The sequence below is a fragment of the Syngnathus acus genome, chromosome 3 (genome assembly GCF_901709675.1).
Source record: "Syngnathus acus chromosome 3, fSynAcu1.2, whole genome shotgun sequence".
Taxonomy (NCBI): domain Eukaryota; kingdom Metazoa; phylum Chordata; class Actinopteri; order Syngnathiformes; family Syngnathidae; genus Syngnathus; species Syngnathus acus.
The window spans coordinates 16,868,612-16,889,355 of record NC_051089.1 but is presented as its reverse complement, the minus strand read 5'-3'; the positions used below and the strand labels follow the sequence as shown (position 1 = coordinate 16,889,355).

General features: G+C 40.3%; 1 protein-coding gene across 6 annotated transcripts in view; it reads left to right on the top strand.

Annotated features, from left to right (window-relative positions):
• Positions 1-569: 569 nt before the first annotated feature.
• LOC119120183 (multiple epidermal growth factor-like domains protein 11) overlaps positions 570-20,744 on the top strand; it is a 102,150-nt gene continuing 81,975 nt past the window's right edge. For 4 of the 6 annotated variants that reach the window (XM_037246826.1, XM_037246827.1, XM_037246825.1 and 1 more), the window contains exons 1-2: positions 576-946; positions 19,909-20,042. In XM_037246826.1, coding sequence (XP_037102721.1) covers positions 19,927-20,042 — 116 coding nt within the window. In that variant the 5' untranslated portion in view covers positions 576-946; positions 19,909-19,926. Of the gene's footprint in view, positions 947-19,908; positions 20,043-20,744 lie in introns of all 6 variants that reach the window. The other 2 variants (XM_037246829.1, XM_037246828.1) reach the window with 1 other exon arrangement.

Genomic DNA, 20,744 nt, shown 5'->3' with positions numbered 1-20,744 from the left:
CGACTTTATCACCTGTTTTGTTGCTTCTACGTTTGTGAACTTGTATTCATCGAGGTGGAGGTTTCATGACACATTTAGAACAGAGTAAAACCTGGGCCTGTTTAGTTGAACAAAACGTTTATATATACTTGCAGGAATCAACTTATTCAGCTGTATGAATGGCAACAGGTGGGCACACTGGTTTACAGTACATTCTGCCATCAAATGGAAGAACATTTAATTGTTCCACCTGTCACTCTACGTCTAAATTGTATTTTGAAATTAAAAATTAATTTTCTGACAAATTAACTTAAATTAAGTAGTTTCTCACAGCATCCGTAGGATGATCTCAGGTAAATAGGTAGTAAATCTTGACATTTTAGACCTAATGGGCACAAACACAGAACATGTCGACAAAACATTATATCTGAAGTAATAAAGGGAAGGGTAAACCTTGATCAACCTCGACAGAAGCATTATTTATGAACAACGTGCTAATATGTGAGTGTAACTTGCAGTTTTGTAAAAGTGGACTGCATTATACTCATATACAGTGCTGTCTCATACCCAGGTATTATGAGTTAGTGAGCACCCTGGACAATCCAAAGTGAAACGAAACAGGAGTTGTTTCAACAATTGTGTCTAATAGAAGAAATACAACTCAGCCAAAGAGGCATTGCAATGCAAGTATCTCTTGCGGTTCTCAGTCGCAGCTTAGCAATAGCTATAGCCAAGGCTATAGAGATGTGGGTGACTCATCTTGCTACCTTTCTTACTCTTTGGCTGCACCAGGCGAAAGGCTGCAGCAGGAGCATCAGCTCAGCCTGGGTACAAGTTCTCAACTACAAGCATCCAATTCAGACTTTGCCTTCTCCTCCAGGGAAAGATATATATACACTAGTAAAAAATGTTTACCATTCTCCAGTCAAGTTACGAAAAATAACTTTACAGAGGACGTGTCGTAAAGGTAAGCGCTAAAGCTGCATGTTTATGGGTAATTTTCCCTTCACGGTTGTTTCATTTTCTTGCGTACGATGATGCTCCGGTTCGCACGAACTCCATCCTCTCTTTTACACGCCGCGCCAGAATAATTCTTTTCGGAAACCGTATGTCTAGATGTTGTGACTTTATCTAAGTACAAAAGTTGAATTTGGCACGTGCGGATTTTTTTTTTTTTTTTTTTTTTTAGAATTCATCCATAATGTACAATGTAATATTACTTTTATATTATACTTATGTTTATGTATTTATATTTATTAGTCATATTATATTATTATTATAATATATTACCTGTATTAGGCTAATTAAATATTAACTAAGTTAAAATATTTAAATATTTAAAAATCAAAACTTGATGGCTTCAGCAAAAACTTGGGTAAAGGAAAACAAGAAGCGGTACAATGTTAGGTTTACATGACATTCGTAAAACGTAACTTAAAGGCAAAGTGAGTCGCTACGATGATGTTATGATGGTGATAACAAGTCAAGTCAAGTTTATTTGTATAGCCCTAAATCACAAGCAGTCTCAAAGGGCTTCACATAGACAAACCAACAAAACCAAACCTAACAAAACAAAACAAAACAAAACAAAACAAAACAAAACAAAACAAAACAAAACAAAACAAAACAAAAACAAGTCGGCCTATTCACGACTGGGGCAATTTTCCAGCAACTTTCCGGTAATGGAGATGTTTGATACTAATTAGACATGTCAGGATGATCATTGCTGTTTGTTGTTCTTGCATTGATTGTCTTGCGGCTTCACAACAGATAGACGGTCATTGATTCCCTTGAGGCAGAGAAGTCGCGCTTTACTACAGTACACAGGCTCAGAAATCACTAGTGCCACTAGATGGCGATCTTGAGCAAGACTGGCAGGCTGCGTCTTTCAGGTGGCATCTGTTTTTCCACCACTTGGCCTTTGAGTTCCGAGAAGGTTATATTCCCTGTGTCAAATAAATTGAACATTCTCAGTATTTCCTCTCAGTGAGCTGAGACCCTGAGGAAAACATCCCGAGAGTAGTAAATAACACCGCGAGTGACAAAGCCTTGCGAGTACTTGAGAGAAATCCCAGAGAGAAATCCCATTCAATTTCTGTTTTCTTTTCTTCCTCATCTTACAAATTCCATTTAGTGAGAAGCTCTGGTGAGTGTACTCTGCAGTATGTCACAGAAACATTTGTCACAAATGTGCCCTTGCAATAACAGTAATGCAGTGTTTGACGACTCGGTTGCTCTTACTTTAATTAAATGTTATTCTTTTTTTAAGATGACGCTGCAGGAGGGGTTTGGTTTGTTGCTGTTGGTTGTAGTGGTGAAGCCACAGTTCATCTCACAGCTCAGTCCAGGAACACTATTGCCAGGAGTGTGTCTATAATACATTCATACAACAATGTAATTCATATAAAATGCTATTGAATTCACTATGTTAGTAGTAAACACAAAGAATACTCAACGTTTGTTTACTTCTTCACTTTGCAGAAGGTGTAGTTTCAGGTTAAAAGAAGAGCATCATCGTGACCATAAACAAAATACTGTGTGCAAGACAAATATTTTAGAAGGTAACGACTACACTGCTCTCAAGCCCGTTGCGCAATGTTGTAACACTTGCATTCAAAACAATAAAACTCCAGTGTCACTATTTGCATCATCTCTAGCTGTCAGTTAAGGTGGAGTGCTCTACTGTTTTCCCATTTTCCTTTATATCAGTAGTTTCACCTAATACTGACAGATAGTTACAGACTGTAAACCTTTAGATCAGTAGTTTCACTTAACACTTGTGATAGTTCCATACTGTAATTTATGAACTGAGTGAGGGTCATCAGGAATATGAATAACCCACCAAAATTTCACGCTCAGGTTGAGTGTGTAATTTATTGGTTATATTTATTGTGAACTTGTTTTAACCGTTTCAGAATATGCCTGTTATAATCTTAGAAATTGCTTCTAGAGTTAATGTAGATTTTGAATGAAACAATTTGAGACTAGAAAAGAATATTGTTATGGAGATTAACAAACTTCCAGAAAATTGATTGTGCACGTTCGAATTTGTTTTTCCCCCCATTTTAAGAATAGCAAAAATGTTATCGCACGAAGCCAATTATTTATTGTACAAGTATATGTGCTAAAACCAGAGGGTGATCATAATATTCAAAAGTGTGACTTGACATTCCCGAGTAGAGGGTTACAGTGCAAAAAATGACAATTGCGTTTATTTGTTGGTTCTGTACATGTTGGTAATATTTGTAAGTCAGCATTTTGACCTGTGACGAAGCACCCGCTATGTTTCCAGTCTGCTGAATCCTTTCAACTCGAAGCCTCCATGTTCTGTCAAATCAATATGTGTAATCAGTGTTGAAAAATGGGCTAACACTGGCTGTTGTTTCTCAAGGACATGTTATAGTATACCGTATAGATTTTTCAGTGATTCCAGCTAGCACCTTTTTCGTGAATTCATCATGAATTCATCTAGTTGTGTCCTCTGTTTGTGTTCAAGTGTTTGCATTTTTACTAATATCAGGGAAACAAAAATCTACAATTAGCTGGTCACGCAAGGTAAAGCGTTAAGAAGTCTGAGCCCTAGCCGTTGTACTCGAGATGAAGGAAAGGCTGGACACATCAGTCATGAAATTCAAATAGCACACAAGGTGAGGGTAAAAGGGAGAGACCATTAAGGGCAGCAGCCCAGCGGCTCTCTTATTCATTCTGATACAAAGACAAAGTGGTGTAAATAGAAAGGCAACATGAAAAACTCTTGAGTGCTTCTTGCCTTGTGGGCGCTCTGAGTGGACAGGAAAGAGGGTGATGGACTTGACACATGAATACGCACCCCGGGGCAATTGACATGCACAAGACAGGCTGTCATTCTGTGCTGTTACTTATCAAGAATAAATTCACAGCATTACAAGCTATCAAGGGTTCAGGGGTTATGTGTCGTGTAAAGTGCAGCACTTGCAGGAGAAATGCTCGCAAAGTAAAACCAGGTGTGTTGGTGCGGCTAAGTCTAAGATTTCTTGGCAAGAAAAATCACGAGTTTGCATTTTGCTTGATTTATTGTTATGGAAAGTTTGTGCAGTGACTTATGATGGCTTAACTTCCCACAAATCTTTTACTGCTTTGCACATCCTTCTGACCTCGTGATAGATAACCTTGCTAAGGATCCAGCATGCCATTCCAATGGGCAGATTATATAAAACGTATAGAAGTAAATTTTGATCAGATAAAACAGAAATGGATGGTTTACCATTCAATCACGCTGCTTACACATCAAGACATACTCACATCCTTTGGACAATTTAGCCTGGACTCAGAGTGCAAGACCAAGTGCGCAATTCTGATGTAATGGCAGTATTTATTTTTTTCTGTCCAATTCCATGTCAAATTCAAGTGGCACACACACACGTACACGCACGCACTTACTTATGGTTGTCCATCGATTCGATGATGACCATCTTTTATTTGTGAGTCTGCTGATGTTTGAACAGTCCGATCCTGGACCTACAGGTGTGGTTACAGACCAGGCATGTGAAGGAGGGGCTGGGGGGAGCAGGGCTGGCCTGGCGAGCGTACCTCTTCGTACGCTTTGCTGCACGATGTTGTGTGCGCTGTTCCTCCATATGATCCACTCCCTGTGAGGAATGGGAGCGCCAGAGGTCTCGGCAGGAAGTGAGTTCCTCCAGTGAAGAGGGATTGATCTGGCATCTCTTCAGGGTGGTCTTCATTTGGTCTTTGAACCGCTTCTTCTGCCCACCAGTACTATGTTGGCCCAGGTATAACTGACAATTGAGGATTCTGCGTGGGAGTCTATGGCTGGACGTGCCCCATCCACCTGAGTTGACGTTGGGCCATGATGGACTCCACGCTGCTTGCCCTCTCCAGCACTTCTGTGTGCGGCACGTTGTCCTTCCATATGATACCAAGGATCTTCTGGAGGCATCTCACATGGAAGGTCTCCAGGCTTCTCAGATAGCGGCTGTAAATAGTCCATGCCTCACATCCATACAGTAGTGCAGTGATGCATACTGCTCTGTAGACCAGCACTTTGGTGTGGAGTTTGAGGTTGCTGTTCACAAAAATCCTTCTCTTTAGGCGACCAAAAGATGCTGATGATTGCTTGAGGCGGTTTTGGATCTCGTCATCCATTGAGCAGGTGTCAGACATTATGCTCCCCAGGTATTTGAAGGTGGGCACCGTGTGCAGCTGTTGCCCTTCAATTTCAATTTGTCGATCAACGATGGCCTTTCTTTGGCTTTCTCCATTTTGGTCCTCTATGTCAAGTCAAGTTTATTTATATAGCCCTTAATCACAGACAAGTCTCAAAGGGCTTCAAAAGGCCAAAGTTGACAATTATTCTCAACATCCCCTGATCTTAACTCCCAGGAGGGCAAGAAAAAAGTCACAAAAGCCCAACTGGGGAAAAATGAGAAACCTTGAGAAGGGACCACAGATGGAAGGATCCCCGTTCCAGGATGACCAGCCTGCAATGGATGCAGAGTGGGCAACGTTGAACACACTATATAAAACAATCCAAAGAAGAAGTAAAGTAGATGTCCATGGTCAAAAATGAAGAGCTGCAGGAAGATGCCCTCAGTTGTCATGGCAGTGTCTGCGAAGGGGTAATCCGCCTCAGATCTCGTCCCGATTGGTTTATGTGGAATCCAGACAGCCAGTTTCAGTTTGGGTGTCACTTAACACAGAGCATAAACTGCAGCCGAATCAGCCAGTATAGGTTAATTCAAGGCCATGGTATAAAAATGTATTTTTAATCGTGTCTTGAATGCTTCTGCTGAGGTAGCAGCTCTGATGTCTATGGGTAGGTCATTCCAAAACTCTGGAGCCCAAATCGAGAATGCTCTTGACCCTGCGGACTTCTTTTTGGCCCTTGGGGTCACTAAAAGACCAGTGTTTTGCGAACGACAGTTTCGGGACAGAACTTAAGGTAGAACTAGGTCGACAAGATAGGAAGACGCTAAGCATTGCAATGTTTTAAAGGTTAGTAAGAGAACCTTGAAGTCACATCTTAAGTGGACCGGGAGACAATGCAAGTTGGCTAGTATCAGGGTAATATGATCAAGCTTTCTCGTCCTTGTGAGCAGTCTTGCTGCAGCATTTTGTACCAATTGTAGACTTTTAATACTAGACTTAGAAAGACCAGAGAACAAAACATTACAGTAATCAAGGAGCAACGTAACAACGCATGTATAACAATTTCCGCATCACGGGTTGAAAGAATCGGACGAATCTTAGCAATATTACGGAGGTGAAAAAACCCAGTTCTAGTTATGTTCTTAATGTTTTTTTGAAAGGAGAGAGTTTGGTCAAATATAACACCAATATTCGTTACAGTGTCACTGTGGGTAATAGTACATTTATCTGCATTTACAGTGGTTTCCTTAAATAGGTGGTGATAACGAGCATGACCAATTATCATCATCTTGGTTTTATCTGGATTAAGAAGTAGGAAATTGAGAGACATCTACTGTTTAATCTCAGCAAGACACGCCTCAAGGTTACAACAATCCCGCAGATTTGTCATTGCTAACGTCATATATGATTGGGTTATCCGCATAACAATGAAAACTCATGTTATATGTACATACAATGTGCCCAAGCGGAATCATATAAATCAGAGTCAGACCCAGAGTCAGAGTCAGCTTTATTGTCAATTCCTTCATGCTAGGACACACAAAGAAACCGAAATACCGTTCCCCCTATCCCACGGTGACGAGACACAGCACACGATTAACACATAAGTAAAACAACGGGGAGAGAGTTCAGGACCCCAACAGCCCGGAGATCACAAACTTCGCCAGTGGCGAGCAGTGCTGGCATCCCACAACAAAGTCCCGGCCCTATTCTTCACGGATGTAGACGCACAGTCCACCTCCACGCGATGTTCCCCCTCGTACAATGGCCCGGTCCGCCCGATAGCGCGCCATCCGCTCCAGACGCACAGCAGCTACGCACTGTCCGGTCCGCAGAACTCAGCAGGCATGTTGATGTCCAGCGATCGAACGTCCGCCAGAAGAATGGAAGGCACGGCCGGGCGAGCTGGGGTGGCCGCCAGCCAGGCCCGGACGCCCAACCGGGGGAAGAATAGCAGGCGAGTCCGGCGACGCTCCAGGACGGCGCAGACCTGGAGTGGAAATACTAACCACTACTGTATTTCAGCAGGCTGTCACACAATGCCTGACTGAAGACCTCAAGTTTAGTTACACGCCATTTGCGCTCAAGCTTCCCGGATAATCGTTTAAGTGTACGAGTTTCAGCCGTGAACCACGGAGTAAGCCTCCTAGGACGAATTCTAAGACGTAAAGGCGCTACTGAATCGTGGGCGTTAAAGTACGCCACATTGAAGTAATTTGTGATATTATCGATTGAGATGTGAAAAGTACCCATATGAATGAGTGGTTGGAATTGTCCGGCAACATTTCCAGCCTCCAAGGTAGTGTCCAAGGTGTGTCAGAGTCAGGTTAGCAGCTGTGTAAAAGGGGGCAGGATTTTGTGTTGAAATGTAAAAGGCAAAGTATTGTACATGTCACACCAGACAGGAGCGCAGACGTTGGCATGATTCTCATCATCGGTTTGCGGTAAGCCGAGTCAGCTATGTAAATGATTGGCTTCAGTGTGTTCTGGGTTTGGTGAGTCCTCTCTCTATAAGGCACACTCTAATAAATAGCTCGACTTTTACACCTCTGATGAGACTGATTTACGGCACCTAAAAGGAGCTACAGATTCACTTTAACAAAGACCATTTAATCTCACTGTGGAGCATCAGTGACGTCCCCGTCTCTTTATCACTGGCTCTGCATCTTTCCTCAAGCTCATCTATTTGCCAGTTGGTATAAGTGCTGCCATTTTGGCTGCCACACACACCCACTGTGTTAACTGTTACATGTTTATTTTTCTGTGTGTGGCCGCTGTAACACTAAACCACACGGGCCCATCAATCAATCCATCCATGCATCCATGCATCCATCCATCCATCCATCCATCCATCCATCCATCCATCCATCCATCCATCCATCCATCCATCCATCCATCCATCCATCCATCCATCCATCCATCCATCCATCCATCCATCCATCCATCCATCCCCACGGGGGTCACTTGCAAGCTGGAGCCTATCCCAGCAGTCATCGGGCAGTAGGCGGGGGACACCCTGAACCGGTTGCCAGCCAATCGCAGGGCACACAGAAACGAACAACCATCCGCACTTGCACTCACACCTAGGGGCAATTTGGAGTGCTCAATCAGCCTACCAAGCATGTTTTTGGGATGTGGGAGGAAACCGGAGTGCCCGGAGTAAACCCACGCGGGCACGGGGAGAACATGCAAACTCCACAAAGGGAGGGCCGGAGGTGGAATCAAACCCGCACCCTCCTAACTGTGAGGCGGACGTGCTAACCAATACACCACCTGCCCCATAAATTGACTTTATTAGAAAAAAAAAAATAGGAGAACATGTTCTTCATTTATTTAAAAGTATTTTTTCTTCCAATGAAACTATTTTGGGGACAGTCTTGATTCTTGTGTGGTCTTGTAATTCCTGCTTCCTGGTGGGGTACAGCGATTTGGGCAGACACGGATACTAGTCAGCCCTATGCACCTCAGTTAAGTATGGTTCTACAAGTTCTTCTAAAAACACCAAAGAAAACAATAAAATGTGTTGAAATGCAGTTGTTTAAATTTTAATGGCCACACACTATATCAGGGGTCGGGAACCTTTTTGACTAAGAGAGCCATGAAAGCAAAAAATTTGGAAATTTATTTCAGTGAGAGCCATATAATATATTTTAAAAGTGAATTCAACTAAATGTCAGTATAATAAGCCTCTGAATTTATTCTTTTAAATAATGTTGTTATAACCCTCACCATTAATGCGACTTCTGGTGCTGCATGGATTTTTTGGAACGTTTTAGCATACTCGCCATCTGTGAATGGTTTTCCGTTCCTCACTATTGCTAAAGAACCAGCAAAGCTAGCCGAATTATAGTCACCTTGCCGGGTCCATACGCGGAGTTGCTGCTGGCTAGCTTACACCCTGCTCAGAAGCTCTTGGCACGCTTTCTTTCTGCTGTCTCCCGCAGGGTATTTTGATGCAAAGGTAGCGTGGCGCGTGTCGAAGTGCCGCTTTACATTCGACCGTTTCAACGATGTAATTTTGTAATTGCAAATTAGACACACCGCAGAACCCGCTCTCGCCACAAAGGCGAATTCTTCGGTCCATTCGTCCTGAAATGTACGATACTCGTCGTCTTTTTTTCTTTTCGCCATCTTCTTCGTCGAAGGGTTAGCTTTGAGCTAATGACCGAGCAGACGCAGTCTCAGACTGATTCAAAAGGGGGCGTTTACCTGTTTTACCCAGCAACGGCAAACGTAGGCCAGTATCATCCAATTAAAATAATGGACAATTGCTCCTGCAGCCCTGAACAGGACATGCGCAGTGAAAAATCGATGGATGGATTAAAACAAGTGAGAATATTTTGTTTTATCTGCGAGCCATATGCAATCATCAAAAGAGCCACATCTGGCTCGCGAGCCATAGGTTCCCGACCCCTGCACTATATTATCATATATTCTGTTACAACATCTGCCTTGGGAGTCAAATCAAACACCATTACCTCAGATGCTGGTGCAAGACAAGAAAGCTGTTGCGGTTAAACACTTTGTTACTTTTCTGATGTAATTGGCTTCAGGCTATATCCTTGTGTGTTCTTCAGCGGTAAAAACACAAATTAAAACGAAGCACAAAATGATGTGAGATCATGAAATGTTTGCTGGATAGTGACCTTCTCGTCTCAAAGGGAGGTGTTAAGTGACTTTTTCTCCTTGGAGAAGTCCTTCAGATGGAGCTGTCTACTTTGTAAACCAGCTTTGACAGGTTTCCTTATAGAACACCCTAAGAGTTGGAAGGATTATAGTGGATTATACTAAATCGAGTAGAGCACAGCATGACATGCTCATTGTAAACCGATTCCCTTCCTGTTCTGTTCGAAAGGGCCAGTAACTGACCAAGCAGTCACAGCTGCCAACACATCTAAAAAAGATACATTTTGTTCTTTACGTCAGGGCTTTCCGACCGAGTACACGGAACATTTAGTACATTTACAGTCCATAATTGCTGGTGTCCAGCGGAATCGTTGTACCCCCAATATCATCACTTTTAAGGAGACTGCAAAAATGGCATATTGGTTTTTCAACACTTTTGATTGGTCAATAATTTGTAGCACACTTGTGTGAACTGGTGAACAGTGCAAATATTCAAGAAAAGTAAAAGTCTTTATTTATAAAAGAACAGCACAGAACGGGGCTGTATGCATAACACAAAAAATACAAAGTAAAAAGCAAGAGCAGGGTTGGATGCAGATAATCTGGAAAAAAGCTTGGTGCTCTGACAATGTGTCACTGAGCAGCTAGATCTTAAATACTGAGAAACGTCAGGCTGCTTATCATCATAGAGTCACGGGCGTGCTGGAGCTTTTACTAGCAATCTCCAGGCGGTAGGTGCGGTATATCCTGAATTGGTGGCCAGCCAATCGCAGGGCATGCGTTGACAAACAACTATTCCCACTCCTTAAAGGTGACAAAGTTTAGATCCATTCATCACCCAACATAGAATCCTTCGCAACACCTTGATGTGCGATAGGACAAAGATGACCTTCTAATGTCGAAAAGTGCTGATTTGTGTGCTGCGGAGGAACAGAAGCACCTGCATGCGCTTGGATATGATTTCATAAGCAATTATCTAAGGCAACTTCAGAGACCAATTTTTCTGTGTTTTTGCTTTAATGTTAGCAGCAGAGTGACAGCAAAATACTGATTATGAATGACAGTCCACTGAGATTGTAAATACTTGTGAGCTATGATACTCTTCAGGCAGTTAATAATGAAAAACATGAATTTATCAAAGGTTTTCTGTCAGTTGTTGGATTACTTTTCCTTTTGAGAAGCTGTTCTTGAGAAACATATTGAGCTTGAAATAAATTGCAATTTAATTTGACGACATTTTTCGATTTCCGTTATCAGTTTTTCCTGTATATGTTGCAAATCAAATATTGTACTTAAAATATGGTATGTTGGAAACAGTAGTAGGCTTTCAGTAAGATGAAAACTCAGGAAAATTGCCTCTAGCAAGTACATCCGAGGAATGCTTTTAGCATTGTAGCAAAGGCTTTCTCACATGGATAAAGACTTAGACTTAGACTTAGACAAACTTTATTGTCATTTTGTCAACACTAGGTGTACACAAAACGAAATTTCGTTGCATACGGCTTTCAACAATGTAGTGGTATTTCGGCTGGTTAAAAAGTGACATTCTATATAAAAATATGAAATAAGATAATTATAAAGTACAAAGTGCTAATAAACCTAAATAAACCTAGCTCTGTTTCGCATAGCCCCACATACAAACAGTAGCACACTAAAGCCGTTTAACAGTTTTGTTCAACCATTGCCATCTCTGTAAATTTCAATTATCATCCAGTTTATCTGAAAGAATGTTGAAAGGTCTTTTCCGCAGCGGTGTGTGACTTTTTACAAATAGTGCTGATATATCTTATAATGTCCGCCAGCACACTCTGGGGGATAACAGCCTCTTGGCTCAACCCGTCTTACCATCTGTCAATTCACTCAGTGGATCTGACTAGCATGAGAGCAAGTGAGCTTTAAAGCATGATTCTGGGAGGGTGGGCAGGCAGAGCTGTGAGGATTTATCACCTTAGTTTTGATAACTTCGTTTTTCAGCTATAAAATACGGGTTTCAATCCCATTTTCTCAATAAATAACAAAATGCGACTATGACAAAACCCTGGGCTAAGCTACTTTTTAGTTACAAGTTATCACTCAAATTCGCAAAGACTTATGTTTGGGCAACTTTCAGTGTTGTGGCTTGAGCAGCAGCTACAGTAAATGTAGCAATTGAGAATCTCTAGTTACAATCAATTATTCTGATTTAACATCTCATAGTCGCTCAATTTTATGGTATTTTATGGTATTATTAATATTTGTTCTGAAGTTGTTTAAGTCCTTTGCTAACAGACAATGAAGGAAATGAAAGGTGTCAAATTTTGCTGCTCACTCAAGAGAAATAAAAGCATCCAGTCTTATGCCATTAACAATAAGCCTGTATAATGTAAAAAATGTATATGGTGCTAATTTGCTCTTTGAGGTATTCAAGTCATGGTAGAGCAGTGGGGAAGCACTTGCGACGGACTTGAAATAGCCATAAAAGAGGCAAAAAAACAATTCTCTTATTCTACACTCAGTATAGTAGGGGAGAAAGTGAAATGAAGTTGTTCAGCCATTGCGCTGCTGTTTTTTTAATGTGACTGATTGTGATGCACTCATTGAAATCAAGCAAGTGAACAAAAAGAGCAAAACACAAAAGTTTGAGAAATTGTAATAATAGGGCTTGAGACTATGACCAAACCGGTTGCATTTTTGAGCTGTTCAGAATTTCATCTGGTTGTGTGCATACGTTTGAATGCTCCTGCCAACACAGACATTGTATTTAGACATTGCCATCAGGACGTCAGTATGTGTTCTATGCTGGCGCATTGGCCCACGTGTCATCGTCAGTAAACAAGCTGGATGCACGTGTATTACTAATCCAAATGGCTACTCCTCCCAAGTTAAAAGAACTAACAGAGTTCCTGTGTTTGTTTTTGGCTCCGGAACAACCAAAGCCTGTGGTTTCCTACAGGCCAAAAGGGCTCAGTAGGGCTCCTTCTACAGCTTGATTGCATCCATCACCCTCATTGCCACTATTTAGTAGCAAAGGGTTTGGGGGTCACTTGAATGAGGAGTAGGACCACCAGGGCTCCTGTTAGCCGTGTCAACAATTGAAGCACGTAACATGGCTTACTGTGACTGCATGTTCGCTGCCTCTTCTAGGAAAGTCAAACATTTGGTGTAAGTTGGAGTTACAACTACTGACCAAAATATCCCAGCTGACCCTTACAATCCATTTGGGTTCCCCATCGCGGCTATTCAAGGACAAGCGGCAGTGGAGTAGAAGAGCTGTCTCTAAAACGAAAGAATCTTTTTGACTTTCATTCCAATTCCCTCTCTTGTTTTTGCAAAGCACTTTGGATCTCGCTGATTTGGGAGAATTTGTGACAGCTTTCCCAGGCACGGCATAATCTATACAAGTCTTGGTGCCTTTGCCAGCATACTCCTGTGCTGACTGAAGTTTATATCATTTGTCGGGCATGGTACCAAGACATGTCTGAGTGCCAATGTGTGGATTACACTGTGGTGAAAACAAAGGTCACACATTCTTTTGTAAAATGTGATAACCAAAATATCTCTCAAACAAGGAAATGAAGCTAACTGACACAGGAAAAATAAACAAAAAACAAATTGAAATGTAATGTTAGTGGTGCATAGTGAAACAGAAGGAAATAGGATTCAATTTATGGGCAGAAAGCTTTGATTTAGCATCATTTAGAATCTGGCTCGACCACAATAAGGGTGGATGGATGGATGGATGGATGGATGGACGGATGGACGGATGGATGGATGGATAGATGCCAACTAAAACTGATAATATATTTTGAAAACAGTAACACATGCAATTTATGCTTTTCAGCTCATGAAGGATCACATTTAAAGAAATCTGCCCCAGAATCTGATTCTTTGTTTAGATTTACGATTGTTTTTTTCATATGAAACAGTACCTGCTCTGAAGTCAAATTGTCACCACTGTAATTTTTATTCAATGTAATGTCAATGTTCTCAGCAACATTTTAATAATCTTAACGGTCTTATAAGTGTGAAAATAAGTTAACCACAGTCAAAGCAATGCTAAGGCATATTTTTCTCAACATTCTCATAACCATATTCGTGAATGAGGGTGCCATCACAGATGCACATTAGACATCTAATTCATGACCATGTCTAAAAGAAGAACTACTAATGTAATGTCTAAAGCTAAAATATGAAATGATTATCTTTGATTGAAAAAGTCAACAATTGGAATTAATTGCCAGAAAAAAAAAAAGACCCCATAAAAAGCAAAACAAATGTGCCGATTTAATGTCGCAAACCTCTTTTAAGTGACTTTTTTTCGTATTAGACTTCAATGGCATTTAAAAAATGGTTATCTTCCAAATTGTACAATATTTAGGGCTTTCAATTTTTAACATTTTATTTTACTAACTTGCATGCAGTTGTTGTGTCATGTAACATCATATTTGAAATCAGTCATAATTTTCATGTATATAAAGCGTACGTATTTAATAAATACACAATTGTGTGATTGAGTTAATTTTTCTGGAAGGTGTAAATCTGCTTGTTTTTTGCCACCGATTTTAGAGTTTGTCGCACCAGCACATTTCCCTTGAAAAGCAGAGATTCACAGTAGAATACATAATGAGCCTTTATGAACATCTTATAAGATGTATGTATGTATGTATAAGATGTCCTATTCTTTGTTGAATGATTCTCCCTTGAATGCATGTGTAATGAGAAGTGAAATAGCCTTGTTTGGTGTATGAGTTTGTTAAATACTACCAAGGTACTTTGTTTACACTATCTCTTGTTATACACATTTGTTCTAACACTCCTCGCCAAGGAACATCAATTTTTACTCGATTTTGATTTGGCTCTAATTTGCAAAGTTATTATTGTTGCAGGAAATTTCAAGTATTATTTTTAGGCACAGTCAAATTGTTCATGGATATATTGTGTACGTGTACACAAAATCCATCCGGTCAGATACAGACCAAATTGATCCTTAAATGCCCTGTGCTTAATCAGCACCATACTTAGGCCTTTAATCAATATCAAAGTGGGTGGAAGGTCCAGCCTGCCTGACAAATTACAGCGGGTAACTTATGTGAGTTGCGCAAAGGCTTTAGAAATAGCTCACAGGCTACAGCACCTTGACTGCCTGACAGATTTCACTCATGAATCACGCAGCTGACATAGCGGGGCTCTCGGGAGAAAAGTGCCGACTGAGGTGTCGAGAGTTTGCATCAGTTGTTTGTTCCTAAAGAACTTCAGAAAAGCTCAATGTCTTTGCCTCCTTATGTGTGACTGCTCTTTAAGACATAAATGCCATTCAAATCAGGCATTAAATAAAATGGCCTTACAAAGAAAGCAGGACTTTTGATGCGATGAACCGTACCGGTTTCACACTCTTATGTCCTGACTTACTTCCAGAGGTTTCATCACTTTAATGAAGTTTTGAATGTCATTAGAGTTTTGGTGCGAACTGCAGTGACGAGATGCACCCTGTTTGATCATCCTACTGCCTGTCGCTACTCACTTCAGCCCTGTGTGTTTACCTTCCGCAATAGACTTTGGTCGCACTATCAGCGAGTAAGCAAGGAAAATGGGGCACCCATTGTTTCAGAAACCAGTCAAGCCATATCAACTATTTATGTTCTGCAGACGGCAACCCGATTCAAGATTTGTTTGAAAGGGAAAGTAACCCGTAGTCATTAGTTGGTTTGTACTCATTACGCAGCATTGTCCATGCCGTATGTGCACCATTCATTAACACTGCAAAGTTTTGGAAAGCGTGGTGGATTTTTAGTAATGCGCTAACCTCAATAAAACATCAGGCCAGGGAAATCAGGACAATCATGAAAATTCTCTGCTTCCTACTCATAGTGGACAGATTTGGTGGAATGAGATGGAAAATGTAATAGTTTCTTTTAGGTTGGGATTGTCATAAATTTTTCATGTAGAAAGTCAACGAATAAGAAGAGATGTATGGCTATTTTACAAAACTCAAAACGTATTTTTTTGGGGGGGGTAAAACAATGCTTTAATGATAATGTCGATTTGAGCAGAATAATGTTCCATCCAGGAGTTGTCATTGTGGGGGTCTACGTGTAGCTCAGCTTCCCACAGCCTACTGTTTTTCCTTAGCCCATAAACTAGATTATGAACCACATTCAAAGGCTTCATCCTGGACCTTTGAATGGTTTGCAGGCAGAGAAAGAACAGTGGAAGAAGCTCTCTCAACCTTAAGTGCCCCATTTTTTTAGGTAGAACATGACATGATCGGTGATTCTTATGGTGAGCTCTTGTTTTGGGGCAGCCATCAGTTTGTGTGTCTTGTGGCAGTTGATGTCAACACGAGGGTCTTTATCAGTATTAGTGCACGGTGGTGCACCGGTTACCACGTCCGCCTCACAATTCAGACGCTCTTGGTTTGATTCTAGTTCCCATCATCCCTGTGTGGAGTTTGCATGCTCCCCGTGCCTGCTTGGGTTTTTTGCGGGTGGTTTCCTCCCACATCCCAAAAACATGCATGGTCGCCCGATTGGTTTTAAGTGGTATGATGATACACACTTGATTCTGCAAAATAAATTGTTTGTGTTTTTCTTAGGCAGCCCCATGCGTTATTTTCTTCTTCCTTGTCACCGTAGATATGTTCATGTATTTTTTGGTGACCCTGTTTTGTTAAGCGCTAATAATTGAATGCTATTGGCAGTGAAATGCAAGAACCCCTTAAGCAACAAAAGTACGACATCTTAATTGTAGAAGGGATTAAGCTGATCAATTTATTGACAGGCTCAATGACTATTAATTCCATCATTCCAGCCTCGGCTTGATTACCTGTCTTTGACAATTGATCCAGGTAAGATAAAAGGAAGTGAATGGGCAGGTCAGGCTGATTTCGAGGGTTGGTGCACAATGGAGAAAAAAACTGTATGTGTCACTGCGGTTATGATTTACTAACTACTTTAATAACTTCTTGAACTTTAATAACCTCATGGACACTGCCTGATTGTATTGAATTATAAGGTCCACACACTAACAAACATGACCAACATATTACTTCAGAATTCTGACTGGATATATTAGGCATATGGACAATATAGGTAGTACAAGCGTTAGGTGCAGCATGGTGTCAAAGGATGGTTAGCTATCTTCTCTTGAAACTGTTACCAATTCCAAAATGCCCAGAGCTAAGCTTAAAACCACGCCCAACAGGCATAAATGTACTACAAAGACAGCACTGCCATATTATAGTAACTCTTTAAACTTAGCTTAAAGCTGCACAAAATTTAACATGAGCAGGCAGTCTCCTTCAACTTCAACAACATTTGTGTTATCAAGATAAATACTAATTCTATAAAGTTTATTCGCTTGATATAGGCTAGTCACTCCCCTTGTGATTGTGTTTACAAGCTATACCTGTTTGACAGAAGTGTTGGTTAATTTAGAATTTGCCTCTCCAAAGACCTGAAGTAGGGTAATATGTCTTTGATGAATCATTTGATATATTAATCAATTCTCTTGTATCTTTTGTGTCTGAAGCTAAAACACAATGTGTTCTCTGCTGGAGCATGATGACCCATTTTTTTTTAATAGCTTTAAAATATTGTTTGCTTCTGATTTTCTTTGCCTTTACCTGAACTCACTCACAGGAAACTTTGCATCATAATTTTGGGTCTACCAAAGAGCCCAGAGAGACCATCGAGTAAACTTGCACTGTCAGCAAAATGGTGTTGTCCATCATTATGGAGCCACATAGAGCCCACAGGGGAGTGAACTGGTCAATGAAGCTTTCAGTTCCTTAATAAAGCTCTGAGTTTAGATGGCTTTGCTAGGCTCTGGCAGGTAGACATTTCATTAAGATCTTAGTGGCTCTTTGGTGGCACATTGGAGGAAAAACCTGGGATTAGTATTGTTAATGAAACCGGAGTGGTGGTTTAACATTCATTAAAGGTTCGGGATCAGATTCAGCTAGTGCACGTTCTTATATTTATTTATTTATTTATTCATTCATTCATTCATTCATTCATTCATTCATTCATTCATTCATTCATTTATTTATTTATTTATTTATTGTGTGTATATTGGGTTACCAGTTGGGAGGTCTACCTTTACAATTGACATTATGCCGCTTGCAATTTGATCTTTGATGTATTGGATATGTTTTAACATTAATGAGAAAAGGAACCGTACAAAATGCCAGTTCTGACCAAGAAAAACAGCTTGAAAAAGGGCATCCTGGTCACTTCCAAACCAAAATTATCTTGCATACTTGAATGAGGGGATAAAAATAAAGAATTATAAAATAAAAAACATATCGCGTGCCACCTTTAAAATGAGTTAAACTACTATATCATATATATATCATTGGATTGCTTTCAAGGGAAAGAAGGGGAAATTCCATCACTTTCCCACATTTTAACGGAAGATTAGGTAGAGCAGCTTAGCGGCCAATGTTAATATTTAAAACTTAATATCCCATAACAATAAAACTGAACCAATTATAGAGTACATTTAATTGTATTGTTGTCATACTCTTGACCATTTGCATTGGCTAATTATCACTTGTGACTAGACTTGAGTGTGGGTTCAAAGTTATGCCCATGACACAAGAAAGGGAGGACCATAAGAAGTCAAGCCGTAACACTCATAGATTGTTACAGCAAGTCATAACATATCACTTCATCTTCTATGCTCAGTTTGTCAGACTTCCCATTATTTTTCTTTTCTGTAATACCGCTCATGGGAGCAGTCAAACAGCTGTCGAGTGTCAGCACGAGTGGGAGCAGCCAGTGCATATAGTATGTGAATTCATCACCTTCATGATTTTCTGGGGCTTTCATCGTGTCTACAAAAAAATGGAGCAATGAGTGGGTGCTGTCTCTTGTTCTGCTGTCAAATGTCAAAGCTACTGTCAACAACATCAGACATGTACATTATGAGTAAATTATTTGAAAGGTATTTGTTTTTTTATTTCCAATTGCATAGCCATGATATGCTACAGCTCCCTTTACTGATTAACAAACACTTTTATATAAAGTAGTGCAGTTGTTGCTTCTCACAGAGCTACATTTGCTATTTTGTATTCTCAGAAATGATCATGTGCCTGCAGTATAAAGTGAGATATGAGCTCACAAACAGTACCAGTGAGACGGTTTCTATGAATTGCTTCTCATTGTTTCCGCATAATTGACTATAAAGTGAATATGCAAATTAAAATTATTTACTCACACAGACATACATTATCTTAGAATTATAAATGCATTAAATTACAAAAGTCCGCAGGTATATAAGTATTGCTATACTGAAAACAACAATGAAGGAGTCCCTCCTTTGGAATGATTTCGCCATTCACTATTCTCCGAAGACTGCAAATGTTACAAATGTGTAGGAATTCATTCATTGGTTATCATACCAGCCAGTTGAGGTTTCATAAAAAAAAAAAAAAAAAAAAAAAAAAATGCACATTAATAAGAACCTTGCCCAACAAACTCATAATTTAGGCAGGGACAAATCAAAGTCAACATTTAGTTGAGATCAATTTAATTCAAGAGCATTTCCTTGCTTTTGTACTATCTCATAGTCTACTATACTTCATGCTCTGATGTGCTAATAGTCATTCAGCGTGATCAGTTCACCAACAGCCAATGGCATTTCATTTCGCACACTGCCCATCAGAGTTTTGTGGTTCCCTGTGGAGATTTTTGTTTGTTTGTGGAAGACAATGTGCCAAATGGCTTTATTTATTGTTGCTAAATCCTGGTAATTTCAGTTCAATATCAGCAGTGTTGAAAATAGATGGATGGACATACTACACACACACCTGCACACACACACACACACGCACACACACACACACACACACACACACACACACACACACACACACACACACACACACACACACACACACACACACACACACACACACACACACACACACACACACACACACACACACACACACACACACACACATATTTCACCAACAAATAGAAACATTATTTAAAGCTATACAGTGGTCTAGAGATCTCATATGTATTTTATTGTTCCAGTTTCCCTGTAAGTTCTTTTTCCCCTCCTTTTAAATCCTAAACTTGTTAATGATTTGATTACTGCTGTCAGAATTTGTATTTGTCCCACCGTACCTACGAAAGGTTTTCTTAACTGACTTTCATGTTCTTCTTCCCAAAGGACAGTGGGAGGAGGACAATGGGGGTTGGAGGTGCCTCCCCCCAAATGTTGCTGTGGCTCAGACTGTTGAGTTTGATCTTTCTGGTGACCGCCCTGAACCCAGATGATCCCAACGTGTGCAGCCACTGGGAGAGGTTAGGTTCTTGAACTCAATCTACAATATACTGGACAAAATGAAATAATGCCACTTAAAATAATGCAGTGAACTAATGGATCCCTGTTACAAATCAAGGCTGACAGTTTTGTCAGTAATCAAGCAAAAAAGGTTTACTCCTGAGGACAGACAGACTGTAAATTCAGAATGACGTTAATGTGACCGCTTGAGTGACCTCACCACTCAGTGCTAGAGCGTGAAATCCCAGCGCCAGTTCTGATGAGGGTAACCCTGAGTGCAGGTTCTGTGATCAATAAACTCTGTGTAATCTGCAGATACCGCACCATATGATAATTGGCACTCCTGACTAAATGTTAGATCCATTCATGTTTGGAGAAAGGAAACCGGCTCACAATAAATGATATAAACACAAATTGGCATCATGAGTCAATTCAATCGTGTACCTTTTGGACCTGCCATTCCTAAATAATGCAACCGATTTTAGTATACCATCTTGAGGTTTGAAGTTCCTCTGTTTGTCCTGCTTATGACAGTTAACATGTTTTTTGGAATGTAAAAAAATACATTCTAGTCAAAATACCATATGAAGATTGAGTCTCCAAAGGTTTGCGCTGAGGTCTTGTAAGATTTGATATTTAAGATCCAACTTTTCAATTGCTGTTTTACATTTGTCACAAAGTTCTGCTTTTTACATTTGTTCCATTCAAATAAATGAACTATA